General features: G+C 40.6%; 1 protein-coding gene across 1 annotated transcript in view; it reads right to left on the reverse strand.

The window, feature by feature from the left end:
- Nucleotides 1-1600: 1600 nt before the first annotated feature.
- LOC109484970 (anosmin-1-like) overlaps nucleotides 1601-20681 on the reverse strand; it is a 23274-nt gene continuing 4193 nt past the window's right edge. Inside the window, exons 2-13 of the mRNA XM_019788343.1 lie at nucleotides 13324-13549; nucleotides 8354-8535; nucleotides 7750-7876; nucleotides 7082-7338; nucleotides 6611-6698; nucleotides 6149-6283; nucleotides 5581-5696; nucleotides 5018-5189; nucleotides 3970-4086; nucleotides 3302-3414; nucleotides 2785-2923; nucleotides 1601-2485 (exon numbers count right to left, since the gene is read on the reverse strand). Coding sequence (XP_019643902.1) covers nucleotides 2214-2485; nucleotides 2785-2923; nucleotides 3302-3414; nucleotides 3970-4086; nucleotides 5018-5189; nucleotides 5581-5696; nucleotides 6149-6283; nucleotides 6611-6698; nucleotides 7082-7338; nucleotides 7750-7876; nucleotides 8354-8535; nucleotides 13324-13549 — 1944 coding nt within the window. The 3' untranslated portion in view covers nucleotides 1601-2213. The remainder of the gene's footprint in view (nucleotides 2486-2784; nucleotides 2924-3301; nucleotides 3415-3969; nucleotides 4087-5017; nucleotides 5190-5580; nucleotides 5697-6148; nucleotides 6284-6610; nucleotides 6699-7081; nucleotides 7339-7749; nucleotides 7877-8353; nucleotides 8536-13323; nucleotides 13550-20681) is intronic.

A 20681-nucleotide genomic window follows, 5' to 3' on the forward strand; every position in this document is an offset into this window, starting at 1 on the left:
ATTTACTTCACACTTTGTCTTGGCAAGTTTCGCCACCCAAAGCGTGATTTTACAACAAATGAAGCAGTAAGCCGGCCGTATTCGGCGTCATGATCTACGTGTTTACCCTTGAAAATGCTCGAGCCACTAACTTAAAGCCCTCCCCAATAGCCGTCGTAAATCGTGTTTCGCGGCAGGCGTGAGCCGGCATAGTAAAACGACGTAGTAAAACCAACAGTAAGAGTAAACTGCGGCCCTTGCTAAGAGGATTGTATTAAGCGCAGAGCCTTGAAATTGGCACCTTATGAATGGCTTTGTGATTGCTATTTTACGAGCGACAGCAAAATCACCCCAGCTTTTGCTGGTAGGGCTTAAATGAGCTGAAGCGAATGCTATAGGTGTAGGTGTTTGGCCATAGCTGCAGCGGTTGTGCTAAATTAGATGCTTACTGCAAGAAGCTGGCCTGTCTAAGTAATAGCTTATTTCCTTTAAGTAGTGAAACTTAAGTTCTAAACAGAACACATAGCACCATTACTATCCAGGTCGTTGGGGCTTCTGGAGTATGGCAAGTCAAGATGACCACATCACAAAGAGTGTTCCATGTTGTTGTTACAATGGAAAACAATAAATTCTCCAGTTCTAAAGCATATTCATAGCTATATTAAGAGATTCTAGCTAAGGTTTTGGTTCTTGTTACAGATAAAGATATTCTCTGAACCTCATAAAATGGAATGAAATTTGGTCAAAATTACTGTTACAAGTAAATAAATTTGCCTGGAAAAAAAATGCCAGGAAATGACTTTAGGTAAACTGCCACAGCATTGTAATGTTATATGGAAAATTGCTCATGTCAGCACATCTGGGTGACTTGGGCACAGAAAAGCTGAAACTAAATGCAATAAATTTGGAAGTATCACAACCTATTACACAAAACCCTGTTCATTTGGATGGCATTAAGTTTTCTAAACCAAGCAAGATCATCAGATTTTTTATGACACACAAAAATCTGACACTATTATCCTATCTAACAACCTGCTACATAATCATAACTTGGTACATGTATCATAATTAGGACAGTCTTGTTGCAGTTTTACAGGCTGGACCTTTCTGGTTCACACAAGATAATTGAGTCTGTGTTTAACAGTCCTTTTTATGACAGGGATTCCTTTCTTACTCTTAAAGGAAGGAATTCACGGAAGACATTAAAACGATCCACTGCTTTCTGTCCACACCGATTTGATTCCTTAGTTTTCCTATGGTATTAGTTTTCCTATAGTAAATATTGTGATTTTTATAAAAAGGTATATTAATAATATTGTAATATAAGCAGCTAATCTAATGAGTTGTCATTAATGTTGACTGTACTAATCTTTTCCTTTTTCCTTGGAATAAAGCTGATGTATCTGAATGATTCAGTGTGTTAAATATACATCACAGAGTTTTTTTTTAAGTGTCCAGCCTTGGCAAGATTTTTTCTTGTTTTCTTTTTTCTTTGTGGTTGCACTTATTTTTTTTACGAACAAAGAATCAAATCGGTGTGGCCTTTCATGTGTGGTTTCGAAAGAGATAAAAGTCTTCCACATATAGTGAGGAGATAACCTTAAATAGACCCAGTTTTTTTTATGCCTTGACTATTGCAACAACCATCGCACACAAGTAGTGCAGCAACAAGTGCACCCGACGCACACGCTAGCTCCAACAATAGGAACAACAGATATGAACTGCTTGATATATTAACTTTGCCATCATTCCCATCCAAAACTACAATCTATAAGGCTGGATGTTGCAGCATTCAGTGCCTGTATATTTTGTGTAAACCATGGTGATGACACACAAACTACTGGCACCTTGTTGTGAAACAATAGCCACCTTTAAAATGATCAATGTGACAAAAAGGGTCCTCAGAGAACGTTCCCTTGCCATATTTAGAGTCATTAACCTAAAAAGGAAGACAGAAAGCTCCATACACCTAGCAGTTCATAACATCGCAGACAATCACAGATTGTACAGACAGGACCAACAATGGACTATTTGCTGGCAGTTACACCTAAGCTATAGATAAAATTATCTGTGAACAGCCAACCTATTCGGTTTAACTAATGCTATTCTGACACACAACTAAACAGGTGTCTGCCAGCAAAATGTCCGTTCTTGGCCTCTCTGGAACACTCATCACCATCATAATTATCATTTTCACTAATTACGTTCTATTTACAGTTACACATTAAGTATATTTACAAACAAGAGAATCCTGCAACAATTGTAAAGGAGCACAGTAGCACTGTGACCCAACACAATCTTAACGACTGTGCCGAGGCGCGGGGATCGCTGTTTGCTTCGCTCCCCGGGTTTTGTTGCGCCCAAGATGGCGACGTTCTAGTTCGGGCGGTGCTCTGAGGGGAGACGCCGTTTCTTCTCTCGTCGTCTTGGAAGAGGTCCGTGTTGTAACCCTGGAATTTTCTCTCCCACTCCTCCGCATATGACGGTCTCCCTATAGGAGGGATATCTGTAAAATAAAGGCAGAATAACATGTCAAAAATATGTCGATTGAGGAAGAACCTATATGTGTAGATATGTAAATATTGTACATTTGGGAATGCATCTATAGCAGCGACACCTGTGCTGCAGTGCAATGTGAACCAGTCAGAATTGCCTTGAGGAAGGTGACAGACGTTCACTGAAACGTCAGCTGAATAAAAGACTTGGTTGTGTAAAAAATGTCTCTTTACTCAAAGTACATTGAAGTTGAAAACATGAGAAGTGGTTTCCAGCCTTCCCATCATGCAGTGCAAGGGAGGGACTTACAGTTGGACTGTTGCCTGATGGGAGGAACGGTGAACTCGAGCTGCGCCATGGCTCCCCCGCCGACCTCTGACAGCGCCTGAACCTGCAGCACGTAGGGTCGGCCAGGGGTCAAACCCTGGATCAGGTGGGTAAACTGGTCCTGTAGAGGGGAAACAAGCATAGAAAGCATTGTAATATCACTTTGTAAGCTCTGCCCCATGGGTGTTGCCAAAAAGGTAGGTCTGTGTCACTCAAAACAAGCACAGTCACTCTTGATAAATATTTCTGTCTTGGATATATGACAGAGTATTTTCACTTTTCTTCAAACCAAAAATAGTTCCGTTTTACAACCTGATTAGCACAAGAAAATTGACACAATGAAAAAAAAAAAGATAGCTGAACTTGGCCTACAAAGAAAGACTGGAAAATCACGGAAATTTGCACATGATCACTTACAGATTGTTAAACTTAACACAAAACATTTCTCTCCACTAGACCTCTAATAAGAACTCCCTGAGGTATTGGATGACTGACTCACCTTGGGCAGCATTTTCGCCTTTGCACTTGTCCTGTCTATGACGGGTGTCTGGGGCAGACCATTGGCCACACCTTTGGAGGAGCTGACCTGCTCTCCCCACATCACACGGAAACCTGAACAAAACAAAAGGACCCACACATCAACCAGAGGAAAAATAACCAGCTGACAACATAAAATACTGTACTATCCTGTCATTTGACAAGTCTTAACTCAATGGTCACCAGACTCACAACATAACATAAGACCCAAAGGCCACATCAAGGTTATGGGTTACATGAACAGGACTAAAACAGCATGTCTCTTCTCTCTCTACGTCAGAAACATCACTGCTCAACAGAAGCTTGACTTACTGAGAGTGAAGACTAACTGACCCAATAAGAGATTTCAGAAGCAAAAGATGGTAACCGTTACAAAGGCTGCTGGGGAACATTCTGTACCCAATTAAGATCTGCATGGTTTTGATCCACTCACACCAAAGATAGACCGCCCTCACTTTTTGACAAGAGTGGTAGGTTATTTTAAGATAATTGTCTCTGTATCTGTATCTGCACAGCCAGTATTACCACCCTTCGGTGTAACACACCAGCTTTGCAGGAATGCAGCGCAGTGGCAGCTAGCTACTAGTATATCACACTGAACATCCTGCTACACCCAATCTCTGTACCCACCTGTAACTGGCTTGTCTGACTGGACAGGCATTCTCCACTTGAACTGTCCCGTCACGTTCCCATCCGCCATGAAGAACACAAAGGACAGGTTCTGGGGCTGCTGGGGCACGTCTGGGGCTGGAAGGTCAGAAAACAAGTTGAGGTATTACAGAGTGGTACAGTGTAATGTATAATTGTTGTAGTTTAGCATAGTGTAGTGTAGCGTAGAGTAGTGAAGTGCAGTGCAGTATAGTGTGGCATAGCGTAGTGTAGTGCAGTGCAGTGTACCATAGCATACATGTAGTATAGTGTGGTGTGGTATACCGTATTATATAGTGTAGTGTGGTTCGGTGTAGTGTGGTGTAGTACAGTACTGTAGTGTTGTGTTGTGTAGGAGTACCGGTACCACTGACCAGGAGTAGTGTAGTATACATGTAGTATAGTGTAGTGTAGTGTCACTAAGTGTTGTGTAGGAGTACCACTGACCAGGAGTAGGGTAGTATATATAGTGTAGTGTCACTAAGTGTTGTGTAGGAGTACCACTGACCAGTAGTGTAGTGTAGTGTACCACTGACCAGGAGTAGTGTTATATACATGTAGTATAGTGTAGTGTAGTGTCACTAAGTGTTGTGTAGTACAGTGTAGTATAGTGTAGAGGTACCACTGACCAGGAGTAGTGTAGTGTAGTATAGTATAGTGTAGTGTTGTGTAGTGTAGTGTTACTAAGTGTTTTGTAGGAGTACCACTGACCAGGAGCAGTGTAGTACACATGTAGTATAGTGTAGTGTAGTGCAGTGTCACTACAATGTAAGTGTTGTGTAGGAGTAAAACTGACCAAAAGTAGTGTAGTGTAGTATAGTGTAGTGTAGTGCAGTGTCACTAAGTGTTGTGTAGAGTACCACTGACCAGGAGTAGTGTAGTATAGTATAGCATAGTGTATGTAGTGTAGTGTTACTAAGTGTTGTGTAGGAGTACCACTGACCAGGCCTAGTGTTCTGTAGTATAGTGTAGTGTAGTGTAGTGTAGTGTAGTGTAGTGTCACTAAGTGTACTGTAGGAGTACCACTGACCAGGCGTGGGACAGTCCGGCCTCTGCCGTCCCCTGATCCTAATCTCGCGACACGGCGGACTGTAGAAGTGGATCCCCGTCTCCCTTCCCATCACCCCCTCTGACGACACGGCGTGAACTCTGACCTCGTAGTGACAGTCAAACCTCAGGTCGTAGATGTCAAAGTCAAGATTCTACAGAGAGGGAATAGAAATCATGAGCAGGGAAACTGCATCAAACATTCTACTATCTCAATTATAATTGTAGAATGTGACAATGTTTACCTCAGATATATAAAAAGAAAATGCACTTAGACCTAAAACAGTGCTTAGATTCTTTTAAACTCTGCTACATGCACATGTATTGTGTTTTACTCATGGAGAAAAGAGCTATGGAAGGCCAGGGAAAAACTTAATTTATAAACTTTAAGATGAAACAAACCTAGACAGAAAGAAGCTGGTTAAAGTGATGCACTGTGACTGACAGGAAGAATAAGCAAATTAAGGAGCAAACTTATGGAGTGGTTAATTCCAAATGAGCTACTGGTACATGTAGATGGATTGAGTGAGGGAGAGGTACACCTACATGCGTTGTGGCCTCCTTGATCCTACTGAGAAGTGTGCCGTCTCCGCTGTACCCATCCCCACACACTGTGGGCACCCATCGCAGCATGAACTTAGTTACTGACTTGTGCGTCTCACCTGAAAAGGAATTATTGGCAATGTTTGATAATGGCAAGACCTTGTACATGTACCTCTGTCTTTTAACATCAGTTTTCTATTCTTGAGGACATCTTAAAGTTGAACTCAGTCCAACTTTGTAAGAAATGTCATCCTCCTTAGCCTGGAGTCCAGCCTTGTTTAATAGCATTGGTCTGCTCCCAAAGATCCCCTACCTCCCTACCAAAGCTAACAAGGCTGGACTCCAGGTTACATACTCCTACCATTGACACATCCATGAAAGTATAACAACCAGGACAGAGAAAAATTGAGGACTCTAGTTGAGTTTAGTTGACTTTTATTTTGATCCACTAAGACTTTACCATGACACTATTTTTCCAGTGGTCATAAAAACACACATTATAATCAACACAACATGAAACATTTAGATACATGCACATAAACAGTCTAAATCTTGACAGTTTGACCTTTACCTTCAGGCAGGCCCCAGGAGACCTTGGCCTTGACTCTATCGTGGTGGAAAAACGGCTCCTCTATCGACAGGTTCTGCACCGCGCTGGGAGAGTGCAGACGCAAGATGACAGGGTTGGGCGGGGTCGGCGGCAACTCTGAAGAAAACAAACCAATCGTGTCAGCCAATACATTCAGCCATGTCAGGCGGCACCCAATGAAATTAAACAAAACAATTGTGTAAGGCCGATTAAGACCATTGGGCAACAAAAAATCAGTGATGACTATTTAGAGATATGGAAGACCTTGGAGATCACTAAACACTCACTGTGAATGAAGAAATCTGTCAAATTTTTCACCAGTCAACGAACATTCAAGGTCTTATCTTGCCTAGCTTGAGGGACACAGACACAAGGACTGGGGAATGAATACTTAGCACAACTACTTGGTTAGTTTCCTAGTTCAAGTACAAAATAATGTCTCACCTATAGGGAGAGGGATGGTGCTGAGAAAGAAAGACTCTCGATCACTGCGTAGCCTCTCGTTGTCTCCCCAGTTGGCAAAGGCTTGGACCTGCATGGATGAAAAGATGGACATATATCAGTTTCAACTTACTGTAAAGCAGCCTGTTGGGAGAACATACTGCGCCTATGCGAAACCCTGATTTTCCACGGTTTTCATTGGATTTTTGGTCAACGTTGCATCAGAATTTTACCTGTTGCAGACAATATTTTTTCCAACATAACATTTCGAAACTACAGACGTTAACCTTATATGCATGAATACTACCTTATATGAGATGTTCTACCGAAGTGCAATACATTACAAGTTTCGTGCAGGTGCAGTATGTTCTGCCGATGTGCTCTGTAAAGCTATTCTCCCACCAGTTACAACAAGATGAATGGACACAGTATGCATGGAGTAATGACAGAGAAACTTCTGAAGAGCTGAAGTACCTGTACAAAGTAGCTAGTGTCTGGCTCCAGGCCGTCCAGGGTGATCATGGGAGTTCTCACACTCTTCCTGTGTTCCTTCAGCTTCATAAGGCCAGGGGTCACGCCCTTTAACCTCTTGCTCCAGTACACGCGATATCTGGTGATGGGGAGGTCGCTGTACGCCGGTGGGTACCAGTGGACGTTTACGGAGATTTTCCCATCCTTGATGTCAAAGTCACCCTCAGTTAGATTCCATGGAGGACTTGGATGAGCAGGATCTACAAAAATACATACATTTTAGCCTTGAAAATGCTACAGATATACAATATAGGTGAATATGAAAAAGGCAAGTGTAGACAAAATTCCTGTATAGCATTTCCTATCTCTTTTTCCAGTTCAATGATTGTTGCTGTTTGAAAAGTACTCGGCGGAATTTCCCTGGGTTCTTGTAGGCAAATACCAGACTTGTGACCAAGTGATTTCACCTTGGGCTATCCGACAGCTTTCTTTTAAGATTACAAGTGTTTGAATATCAATCTGTCAATCGCTATGAATGTTTGTGCTGGCTTGAAGAAGTTTTCCGTTCTAGAGCAGCAAGTTGAAAAAATCTTTGGATCAAGACAAGGATATCAAAATTCCAAGTTTCAACAGCCCAACTTGGAGTGTGTTAGGCTATGATGATATCCCACCTTTCCTGAGCCTCTCTGCCTTGCTGGGTTCACTGAAGCCCCTGGTGCCGTTCTCATTCACTGCTGCCAGTCTCCACTGGTACCATCTACCTCTGTGGGCCTTCACAACAGTTGCCTGGGACGTTGTCTGTAGTGACATAGTAATCAAAACTATGAGCTATCTGAAACTATTGCATGGTATACATGTACCTTTCTACCTTTCACATAAGGCGGCAATCTAGAGTTAGTATTGGTGGAAGATCCTGCAAATAAGGCTCTATTCTGCAAGATGAATACACCACATTTACTACATTTGTAGGATATTAGGACTTTCTTTTTCACAACCAGAACTCCTCTCACCTTTCTTACGTTTCAATGTCTATCAGACACCATCCTCAGAGCTTCTGACTGGAGTGCTGCTTCTTGCTGCTATATGTAACTGATGTAGCACTTTTGCTGCGAGAACACAATCCCATGTACATCAGCTACACATCACAATGAGACGCAGCACTCCAGAAGTTCTGAGAAAGGTGTCTGACAGAAAATCTCTAGTTGTGAAAAGGTTCAAGTCCCAATATCCTATGTCCTACCAACCTAATGAAATTATTTTCGGAACCACATTTACCTGTTCCACCAGTTCCCAGTCTGACATGTCTGTCTCCTTCACATACTTCCCCACCGCTGACCGCTCCTGTAGCAGGAACACCGCATGGTCAAACTTCTTCTGCGATGACCACTCCACCACGATGGACTGGCCTTTCTTGGTTTCTATGGCAACAGGACGTTCTGCGAAGCGGGGAGGTGTCCCTGGAAGGCAGCGTGATAGAACATAAGTCATGTGATCTTTAGCCAATCATCATTGTCTAGTGCATTCTGCATCTTCATTTTGCATCTTAGATATGTTATTCTGCATCTTGAGAGCTCTGTTATCTTTTTTTTTTAATTTTCTCCGTTGTTTTCTTCAGCCAATAAACAATAGTTTTGCACTCATCAGACTTAGATGTCTTGAAAAGAAACTTGAAAAAGGAAAGGTAATGATTGTCTTCATCACTGCAATTTTCATCTTTGCTTGAAACTTTTCCACACTTAATATAGAAAATATTCAATATATATGTAGGAACATGGTTGAGTCTTTTTAAGCGGATATAACTGTCATGAAGTTCATTCAGCATCAAGGACATGACCATAATAATGCTTAAAGGGGATTTAGGTTGGACAAATGAGTTGATATTATCACTGTTTCATATTCATATTCATACAGTTGTTGAGGTATAATATAAAAGCAATCAGCCATGTTTCAGCACCAAGGACATAACCATGAAAGTCATAATAAGTATGCATTAGGATTACATGTGTAGATACATCTGATCAAAACTTGCAAAATTGGTGCTAGCATTGTTTCATAAACTACAGGTAATGAGGTAAAATCCAGCAGTCATCTTTCATTCAGCACCAAGGACAGAACCACGATAGTCAGTCATAAAGTAAGTACAGTATTTAGATTTGGTGAATAAGGCTAAACCATAAACTGATGTTATCACTGTTCCATATACATACACTACAGCTCTTGCTGTAAAAATCCAGTAGTTGTGTGGATGAGTACTGACACATTGAATCCTGGCTCAATGCACCCTGTGTACCATGTAAATGATAAAATCCATGTTCATACATGCCCCTCCTAAAACATTTAAACTGGCTTAGATGTAAGACCCAGAGATTACACTGATACAGGAAACAGCTTAGGAGCCAAGCCTCAACAGTCTGCCAGGCTTATCCGAGCAACCAAATAATCCATACTGCCGGCTTATGTGTTATTCATGACCTTGTAATAGCTACTTCATTATTCACCGCTCCGAACTGCCTTCCAGCGCTGATTCATAAAACTTCAACGTGCCTGTCTGTGGCAATGGTAAACACTCAACTTCTTTGGTATGTACTGTTTGTTACCAGCAAGCTGTTACCATGTTGTATGCTATTATAATTAAATGTCAAAATTCTAGACACTGAGCTTCTGTTTGTAACGTATGTCAAGGCATAACAGCTGGTTTATATGTATACCATGTGGATCAAACATGCATTATCTAAAATATGAATCTATTTGATATTGATTTATGTAAAAACATTATCTGTATGGGTGATTGATAGAGAAAAAGAAATCTAGGAAAACTATCATGATGTGACAGAAAACTTTGCACAAAGGACACCTAAAAGTGATTGCTTCCAAAGGGACAATCAAAGTGAGTGATAGATTATCACAAGTCAAGCATTCTCTTTCATATGTATCCCTGTGCCGATTGGTTTGGGAAATTCAAGGGCAGGAGATTGCTGAATCCAATTTCCGGTATTGTCTCTGTGGGGACCTCATCCAACTTTAATTTTGATCCAATTTGACCCAAAATTCCCCCCCTGTCCGTGGTCAGCACTTTTGGGTAACGAGGTAAAAATGAGGTAAAATGTGTCAAATTATCCCTTCATGTCCCATATTATGAGAAAAGAGATGAACCTTGCCACCGAAAACTTTTCACACACTTCTCCTTTATTTGATTATCATAATATTGTTATAGCACGCTGTAAATTTGATTCCCTCGAACCTAACACACATACCAGCACAGCTTAATGATGTGAAATGACATTGGGACATAGTCTGATTTCTTTGATCTCATTATTTTTACACAATTTTCACAAAGCTCACAGGAACTTTGGTCAATCTACAAACAAAACAATCCATATGAATTAGGCATGAAATCAATGAATCTATTGGCATAGAATAGTAAACTACCACCTTGACGTTTGATGTGAAAAATTTGAATTTCATTTCTCTACTTATATTTTTATTCTTTTCCGTACAGTTTGTTTCTTTGCCGCTGGGTAATCAGCTTTTGTGGAAAAATAAAACCTCTCATAATTACCTAAAAAGGACATTTAATTCTTATAAAAAAAGGTGCTCAATGCCCATATAAAAACTTTCATTGACAAAAATGGTTTCACATCTACACATCATAAACCATTCTCTATTGTCCCAACATAATGACTCAAAACCATCATCATAAATTTTTTTTACAGTTTTCTCATTTTTTCACAAATTTAGTGTCGTATCTGCCCCTCATATCAGCAATTTTCCTTGCTGTGCAAAAAAATGACAGAAAATAACCACAAAGCACCTTTTTTACAGTTTTTTCATTTTTTCACAAATTTAGTGTCGTATCTGTCCCTCATATCAGCAATTTTCCTTGCTGTGCAAAAAAATGACAGAAAATAACCACAAAGCACCTTTTTTACAGTTTTTTCATTTTTTCACAAATTTAGTGTCATATCTGTCCCTCATATCAGCAATTTTCCTTGCTGTGCAAAAAAATGACAGAAAATAACCACAAAGTCCAAAGGGACCATCAGAAATCATTAAGCTTCAATCTGTAACCCCAGGCCGGATCTATAATGTACCTCTAACCCAAACAGCCTTTTGATTTGGAATCACTCCGGCACAAAACATCATCATCAATTAATCTCCAACTATCACCCAACTACTAAATCTTTCCTCTCTATGACATCATCCCCTTTGTCTGCTCCGCAATTTTTGTTTTCATGAATTAAACAAAACCGTTTATTCTTTTCATTCCATGCAGGAACTTGTGGTAGATGATATTGTGGTGATTTTGCGCTGCATAATGACACCATTTATCATACCTATACAGATAATCTTACAAAAAAATACCTGAGATTTAATCTCTTTTATGAATAAGCAAGTTTTCGCCATTGTGCAATGTTGATGCCACAAAGCACAGTTTGAGAACTGGCTTGAAAACTTGAAATGCTCTTATATATCAATGTTGACACTGGGTTTAACAAGATTTTGGGAGGATGGACCTCACTCATGTTTTATACAATTCATCTAATACAGACTTTATTGATTTTGGGTAAATATGAGGCTTTGGACGACTGCCATCAAAACTCATGAAAAATTCAGCTCCGGGATTGGATGACCACTCAGGGGAGTGCGATGGCTGCGGATGTGTCTGGGAGGGGCGATACAGACACACACATCATCATTTTCACCTCATAAACTCCACCCGACCATGCACTATACCACTCAGAACCACTAGGGGTCCACATAGCTATAGCCTGGGAAAAACGGAATCGTTAAAAGTTTGCTGGCACTTAATCTGGCTATTTTCAGACAGCATGGCAGTACTTTGCCTGTATAACCAATCCAGCTATCACAAGACCATACTTTTATACTATACAATGTATACTCTAAGTCATTTGAAAATTGAACAAGGATATGATACAGCCAGTCACCAACATGGTGACTGGCTGTATCATATCCATAAAAAATGGACAAAAAAATGCTGACAATTTCTGTAAGCTTTTCATTCCTTCCTCCAATGATGATTTCTCATTACCCGTTTCAGGCAAAGTATGAAATCTGGAGGACCTTTTCTTATTTTTCATATGATGCTTGTAAGCACTCCATTGTTCAACTTTTAATAAGTTTTATAGTATTTTTGTCACACATAAAAGACTAAAATGTGAAGTTTCAAGTTGTATTTCAACAAACAAGCACAGGAAAGATGACTTGGCTTGGACTGTTTCTTCAATAAAAAATATGAAAAAAAAATGGGTATAAATGTGATGTAATTCTGCACCAATCTGACCCAAGAGGGAATTATCTAATATCCAGCCTTTCATGAGCTACAAATGTACATCTGACCCTTCCCTAACTATGCGAACCTCTAGTACATCCTGAACTAAAAAGTAACCTATGTACCAGCCTGATGGCTGACTTGACTACAACTTTGATTACAAGTGACTACAACTCTGCCTCATAAAACAAAGCAGCACAAGGAAAGGCGCAGTGTGGACTTTCCACCTGGATTGGAGGTTAGCATCTAAGTCCAAATATTTGCATATTCGGGAACAGTCACATATTGATTCTCTCTAGAGGCTTTATGCAAGCTCAGACTGATGTACCAAAACTTTCTGATAAAGAACAATATTTTATCATCAGATAAGATCAGTTTCTACTGCAAAATATTCATCATAATCACACACAAAATCTGCTTTTATCCCAGAGGGATGCCATCAGAAATTGTCTGCCTGTCTGTACTGAGGGCATGTGATTACCATTGGGGAACGGTTATGGATTTCAAATAATGCCTTGCCAAGACCAAATTTTTCTTCCATTTTGACGGCAGGTGCTATCAGACATGCTTTCATGCTCCATTTGGTGTCTGGCTAGGATATATGTGTGCCGGGGAATTTCAGCAGAGTCAATATCAAGTTTTCCTGGTGTAATATTGTCCGGTGGTAGTAAGTGAGAAGGCATGCATGATCGCTTTTCAATGGACAACGGCTCATGAAGTTTCATACAAGCAAACCTCTCAAGCGAGAGAGCTGAAATTTCACAATGCATACTTTGGCCATAAAACCTATCACAAATTACTCACAAAACTAACAAAAAGTGGCAGCTACAAGCTATCATCTGTGTGTAATGCATTGTTCTAATTTGGAGTTGACTGAAATATATGTATGAACAAGGTAAGACAACATCTAGCATGGCTGTGTGTAGTAAAGTAGGTTTTAATGATCACATTGTACCTGTATGTCTGTTGAGCGGCTCTTGACAGGTATGGCCACATCCATTGGGACAACACTTTAATGCCCCCTTGCAGTCTTGATCAGCACTACAGCTCTCCACACATGCTGCAGCGAAGCCCTGCGCGTCCTCCGGGGCAGGGCAGTCCCCCTGTTTGTTGGTGCTGGTGTAGCTGAGGTAGTCACAGGTGCTGTTGCAGAGAGAGTGGCCTTGTACTGTGGGGAGCGACTGGTGAAAAACAAAACAATTGATTTCGTTTGTTCATATAATTGTTTACAATCAAACTACCTCAAGGCATAACACAATTGTATTTGTATTTAACATTATTGTCCATAATATCACCAGGGTCTATAATATCGCCACCTTGAGAAATAGTGTGCTTTAAGATATTTTTACTGCAACATACTTTTGGTTTGCACTACTGAACACCTCGAATGTACATACCTAGGGTATGTTGCAGTAAAAATATCTTTAAGCACACTTTTTCTCAAGGTGGCGATATTATGGACCCTGGTGATATCATGGACACGGATATTAATTAAACACAACAGTTATGTAAGCTGCAAAATAACAGACTAATTAACTAACTTAAAGGTTTGTTCAATGCAGTCCCACTGGAAAGGAATCTTTAGCTTATGAATGAATTTGGTGGGTTCTTTAACACATGGTGTGGCTCTCTTCAAACATGAAACCTCTGATTTACAAATAACCACCTTGCATATACAGTACATGCCATATCCATATCTATTGCCATTTGGGAGCCAGTGACAAAATCATCAAGATAGTCAAGAAAAAAAATCATCAACAAAGTCAATAATAAAAGAAAAATTCACAGAGATAATGAGATCTTTGCTTTCCTAAACAGGTTGCTAAATGGCAAAGTTGTGAACAGTACCAGTCAGCTTTTCTGGCTTACCGCACTTTGGACATGGACCACCTGTTCCAGGCAAGGTGTTTCGTTGTAAGATTCTTATCTCTTTAATTGACAAGGAATTCAAGCAATGTCTCTTATTAACTTTCTACTTGATTAAATTTTTAATTCGTTTATGTCAGACTCGCCTGAAGTCAAAAAGCAAGACCAATCAATGTGATGTCTGACTCTTACTACCACAAATCATCCACAACTTTTGGAAACTAATAACTTTGTGCTCATCTTATTAATCGATTAAGTTATGCACGCCAACATTACAATGCCATTCGAGCCTTGCTACATTACTGCTGACATTTTTACAGGCGGTTGTTCCGCAGTTGAGAAATGTCAACACAACCCCCTGGAAGGTTCTAATTGGCACAATTTGCGGGACAAAGGGAGGGCACTTTGTCCTAGACAAATGCCCGGGCCTGGAACATTGGAGCAGACAAATGGCGTTGTTCCCTCCCTAATCAATGCACGGGGAATCACGGGGTCCCCTCCTCTACCAGAATGCCTCATCTACGCAGCACTCCCACCAACGGCCCAATTTTCAGCTGCTACAGGCTGTCAGAAATCACATACTTGGTTCTTGTGTTTTGAGAAAAAAAAAGACGAAATTCCTGTGTCCCTTTATCAAACCTAAACATCACTGATAAAAGACAAACAATAGAAATCTTTTTTTCCTTTCTGAGTTTTTTTGCTGCTTAGTGAATGGAGCACATGTTTAACAAAAAAATACTTTTCTGGGCTATCGTAAAATAATTCTATGATATGCATATCAGTCTGTGTACATGCAAGAATTCTACATGATCATGCACTCAATAAACATCATACTTTATATACAGTATATTTATGACAAAACGTAATTTGCTGATAGGAATTATTTGTTTACTGTCTACATGGTTATCAAATATGTTGTTTGTTTGCCTTTGATGACATTATGGATTTAATTTTTGTTATGGATCACCTGCCTATTAAGATGTGTTTATAGATCTTAATGTATTTAGTCTGTATCAGTCTGTCTCTGTATTTCAGAGTCATCTTTTACTTGCTAAGGGTCTGGGATAAAATTTGATGATAAATTACCTCCCAAATGAAAAGTTTTGATGGCTGTCGACACAAGAAAACACCTTGTTTCTCTTTGATCTCACCACCCAGACCTTCCCCTAACGATGAGGGCTATGATGATGAATAGAGACAGGTAGTAACAACCCATCTTTATTTTTCACTTCATCACCCTTGCCAATCCACTACCTCATTACCACTCTCTATACAGGCCCACCCAGATCAATATGCTCATGTTTGTTGAAATATGGTGCCAAGATTAACAATCTCGGGGGAAATTTGCAGAGAGGGAGCGCTCTGATGACATGGTGCGGGAAAAACCCACCCAGCACTCCATTTTTTTGCTCATATCAAAATTACCGAACAGCGATGGCGGGATATATTGGACGTGGTAGCTAGGCTGGAGGTAGCGTTGCCGGAAAGCGGTCGATTATAGCCTTTTTTGCGAAATGAGGGAGTGCCGGTAAAGTGAGCTCGACAACACCCAGCGTGTTGCCTTCATAGCCAATATCTTTTATGGCCAAATCTGGCCGGCCGAGAGCCATACGGTCTGGCCAAGGTGAACAGTTCGAGGGGTCAGCACAAGAAACGATTGGGAGAGGGCAGATTTTAATTCTGAAGGAAAGCCTGTATGATGCAAGGGTGAGTAAAAGTACAGACCAGGCACTTAGCTAATGAGGCAGAGAAGTGGTTTATTGGCAATCTGTCAGGCAGTGAGGAGGAGGATGGAGACAGCCTGCCTGCTTGACACACCGTTTTTCACAATTATGGACACTTTAGAGATGGATAACAGGCATTATCGGCGGACAGAAAATTACCCCGATAACTGCAGGAAGAGCATCTGGAAGATGGGCTGCATTGCTCGCCAATCAAACTTCCTCCTCCAGTGTTTATTAGGATGTCAGATGCGCTGTCACTATTCAGCTCTACTCTACACATATATAACGGGCGCTTTGATGAGTCAACAGTGAGTAAGAAGAAAACGGAGCGTGTTTCAGCACTACAATCCTGACAGCAGAGGCCGTGCTCCTAACGACCTTTTAGCACTTAAGAGCACTTCACCCTCCTTCATTAGGACAGCTAATTTTGCCCTGGAAAACTCCCCAAACTTTGGGCTTGCTCAGTGAAAGTTTTTGACACTTTCCTAAGTCTCTTCCATGCATTACTACATGCTCAACTTACTCTGACCAGCTTCACAGATCTGCAGAGCATACCGGTATTTGACAAAGACTCCCAAAGGAAACAATGCATGGAAGACAGAGAAAGACAATGTCCAAGTGGAAAAATTGCTGTCGTATACTAAGTGGTTGCAGAACAAAAGACTTAACACCAAATGTTGACAGCCATTGACAGTAAAATTTGAAAATTTTCAAGGTGTTTTTGACTTCAAAGTTTTTGCAATGACCTCTTGCCACAAACTCTTTAAAGTGCAAAAATACGATCTGTACTCAATTTTGTTACTATCTCAAAAAAATTGCAAACTCTTGATGTTGACAGTACAGTAAAATTTAAGTACCACGAGCCTAAAACAGATCTACAGTACCATAAGGGTAGTTATGATTTTCTTGTCACGCAACATGGAGGCATTTAAATGGAAGGAGGAAAACTTGCTGAGAGACATTTGTATGGGGGTGCTGACAGTCACACCTTGAGGCTGATAGCTGCTGAATAGGAGCTGTCAAGGCTGGTAAATGGTCAGAACCGCAGACGAGGGAGCTGTCACGCTCGCCAGGCACTTCTTGACCTCACTCATTGGGAAAGGTCGAAGCGGGCGGGGAGAGCCCAACCTGTTCTTTACAAGGCTGGGAGAAGGAGGGTGGGAACTGTGCTTAAATACCATGTCACCACCAACCTTGTCATGATTTATATCTCAATTCTAGCTTCTACCTTTCTGTCATGCAAGTACAGTGGCAACTACCTCATATTCTGTGTACATAGAGAGGTAGTGGTCTTCTTTTCGGAGCTTGCAAAGAAGAGAAGAAGGGTGGGAACTGTGCTTAAATACCATGTCACCGCAACCTTGTCATGATTTATATCTCAGTACTTAACCTCTACCTTTCTGTCATGGAAGTACGATGGCAACTACCTCATATTCGGGGTACATAGACAGGTAGTGGTCTTCTCTTCGGAGCTTGCAAAGAAGAGAAGAAGGGTGGAAACTGTGCTTAAATACCATGTCACTGGCAACCTTGTCATGATTTATATCTCAATTCCTCTACCTTTCTGTCATGGAAGCACGATGGCAACTACCTCATATTCTGTGTACATAGACAGGTAGTGGCCTTCTCTTCGGAGCTTGCAAAGAAGAGAAGAAGGTGGGAACTGTGCTTAAATACCATGTCACCGGCAACCTTGTCAAGATTTATATCTCAATTCCTCTACCTTTCTGTCATGGAAGTACAGTGGCAACTACCTCATATTCTGTGTTTGTGTACATGTACATAGATGGGAAGTGGTCTTCTCTTCGGAACTTGCAAAGAGAAGAAGGGTGGGAACAGTGCTTAATGCCATGTCATCGGCAACCTTGTTAAGATGTACAGCCATGTACAGCCACTGGCAGGCAATTAAGGAACAATCAGGAGTTTACGCTTCCGAAGGCCAGAACTGAACGTTTAAGGGGATCATTCCTACACATTGCAGTCAAACTATACAATAAGTCTGTTTCCTAGACTAAGCTTTGGATTCAGTGCTCTGTTTAATGTTGTAGCTAGCATTTGTGGTAGCCGCCTGCATATTGTTACCCAGCATATTGCATAAGTGTTGTAAAAAATGTACGCAATTCAGGGTATATGTATGATTGTATGTATCCCTGCTGATTGTATGTTTTGAGGAAGAAATAAATAAATTTGTACTGTATAAGATTTATATCTCAATTCCTGTACCTTTCTGTCATCCAAGCACAGTTGCAACTACCTCATATTCTGTGTAGATAGACAGGAAGTGGTCTTCTCTTCGGAGCTTGCAAAGAAGAGAAGAAGGTTGGGAACAGTGCTTTAAAATACCATGTCACCAGCAACTCCGTCAAGATTTATATCTCAATTCCTGTACCTTTCTGTCATGGAAGCACGGTGGCAACTACCTCATATTCTGTGTTTGTGTACATTGACGGGAAGTGGCCTTCTCTTCGGAGCTTGCGAAGAAGAGAAGAAGGGTGGGAACTGTGCTTAAATACCATGTCACCAGCAACTCCGTCAAGATTTATATCTCAATAGTTATTCCTCTACCTTTCTGTCATGCAAGTACAGTGGCAACTACCTCATATTCTGTGTACATAGACAGGTAGTGGTCTTCTCTTCAGAGCTTTCGAAGAAGAGAAGGAGGGTGGGAACTGTGCTTAAATACCATGTCACCAGCAACCTTGTCAAGATTTATATCTCAATTCTTGTACCTTTCTGTCATGGAACCACGATGGCAACTACCTCACATTCTGTGTACATAGACAGCTAGTGGTCTTCTCTTTGGAGCTTGCAAAGAAGAGAAGGAGGGTGGGAACTGTATTTAATAAATACCATGTCACAGGCAACACTGTCAAGATTTATATCTCAATTCCTCTACCTTTCTGTCATGGAGGCAGGGAAAATTGTGCCAGTATATCATGAACACGACAATTTCTAAACAATCAATTCATCCACTAATTCAGGGCATTTTTTCCTGGCAAATAACGATTTTGACTGCTTTATAAATAAATTTTTCTTTAATCTTACATGAGAGAATCAAGCAACTGGAAGGACTAAATCTAAAGGATTAGAATAAAATATCTCAAGAGTCTGCATCAATTCACTCCTGAAGGCAACATGTGGCAAGTCTTTTTCTCCTTCACTTAATGTTCATTGACTGGCAATTACTAGTGACAAAGTGCTCCTGAGAGGGGAATCTACCAATACTTAAGCTCATCACATTTTGTAATGTGTGCTGCCCTGGCTCTTCCCACTGAAAATACCTGTTATCTTAAGACACTAACTCACTGTACAATACCTTTGATGTTCAAACATTGACACTTGAAGGTGTTTCTAATTACATGCTATTAGAACAAGAGAATGAAACACTTTGAACTCATTGTTACATATTAGTTAACCTCAGTATGCTAAGATAGCCATTTGCCTCCAAAATTGTTTCTTATGGCATACAGCAGCAGGAAGAAGGTTAATGCTATATAATTATACCATTACAGCAGAGATTTCCAAAAGGTTGGAAGGGGAAAGTAGGTATTTCAATGCTTCTACTCTGGGTTCAACCTGAATTTCTTTAATTTTCAAAATTTATCAACCTATGAATGCAAATGGCCGTACACAGCAGTGTATTGGAAATTTAGAAATTCTTCATTTATTCAAAACGCCTCGGTCAAGAAAAATCCATGATAATAGTACCCAAAACATGCAATTCCACTGAACAGACTGCGTGAGGTCTGACTTGCCTGTATCAAATAGAATTCACTTTAATTGACCCACATGTATATTTCAGCTAGAAGAGGCCAGAGGGTTGAACTTCACTTTTGCAGATATTTTAGCCTTGAACGCCGCTATGCATGATTTATTTAGCTAGCGAATCAGCAGCAATGTGTTAAGTTCTAATCCGAAGGGACCTAATCAACGACTTAGCATGGAGGGACCTTAGACAAGACCTTCCGTGAAATGTGGCTTGTCATTAAATCTTCGTTACAGAGGGACGATTACAAAATCCATTTTGATCAATTTTCTCTCTTGAATACATCACAATATGGTTTCCATGACTCGGGTGGTACAGAAGGAGCCTTAATATAGGAGAGACAATTGACTGAGTTTAAATTAAATCTTCTAAATCTTTCTGATTGTCTGTTTGCTTGGCTAAGAATTATGGCATATGGCACTTGGAGTGTCCTTGTTTCATCAATTGGCATTGGAAACATTTTTCGCAATTTCAAAATTTTCTAGGCCAAAAAAAAGCTGCCCAGTGTGTATACCTGTGTTTCTCATGAGCACACACCCAATAAGATGTATCGCAGCAAAAATGACTTCTTTTACTGCCAAACTATAGCTGCATCCTCTGCAATTTCAGTACCACTTTTACAAATCACCTCCCAAATGCATGTAGTTTGACCTCTGAAAGCACACCAGGTCCGATTCCCAAGTCTTAAACCATGCACGGAGGAGGTTTAAAAAGAAACCCCTCGCACGCTCACAGTGCATTTGCCGTGAAGTAAAAGGTCTGGATCTTCACCTCTCCTTTTCTCATCTCTTTGTCCCTCCCTCTTTTGACAACAAAACTGCTTTACCTTGACACTTTTAGAGCCCCGCAGGCAGTCCATTTGCAGTCCATTTGTTTGAGGATGACCCTGGGACAAAGTGATTGACACACGAACTCACCCCAACTTTAGGAAGGCTTTTCATGAAATCTTCCCTGCAC

Source organism: Branchiostoma belcheri, unplaced genomic scaffold (assembly GCF_001625305.1).
Source record: "Branchiostoma belcheri isolate BF01 breed outbred unplaced genomic scaffold, Haploidv18h27 scaffold72, whole genome shotgun sequence".
Classification (NCBI taxonomy): Eukaryota; Metazoa; Chordata; class Leptocardii; order Amphioxiformes; family Branchiostomatidae; genus Branchiostoma; species Branchiostoma belcheri.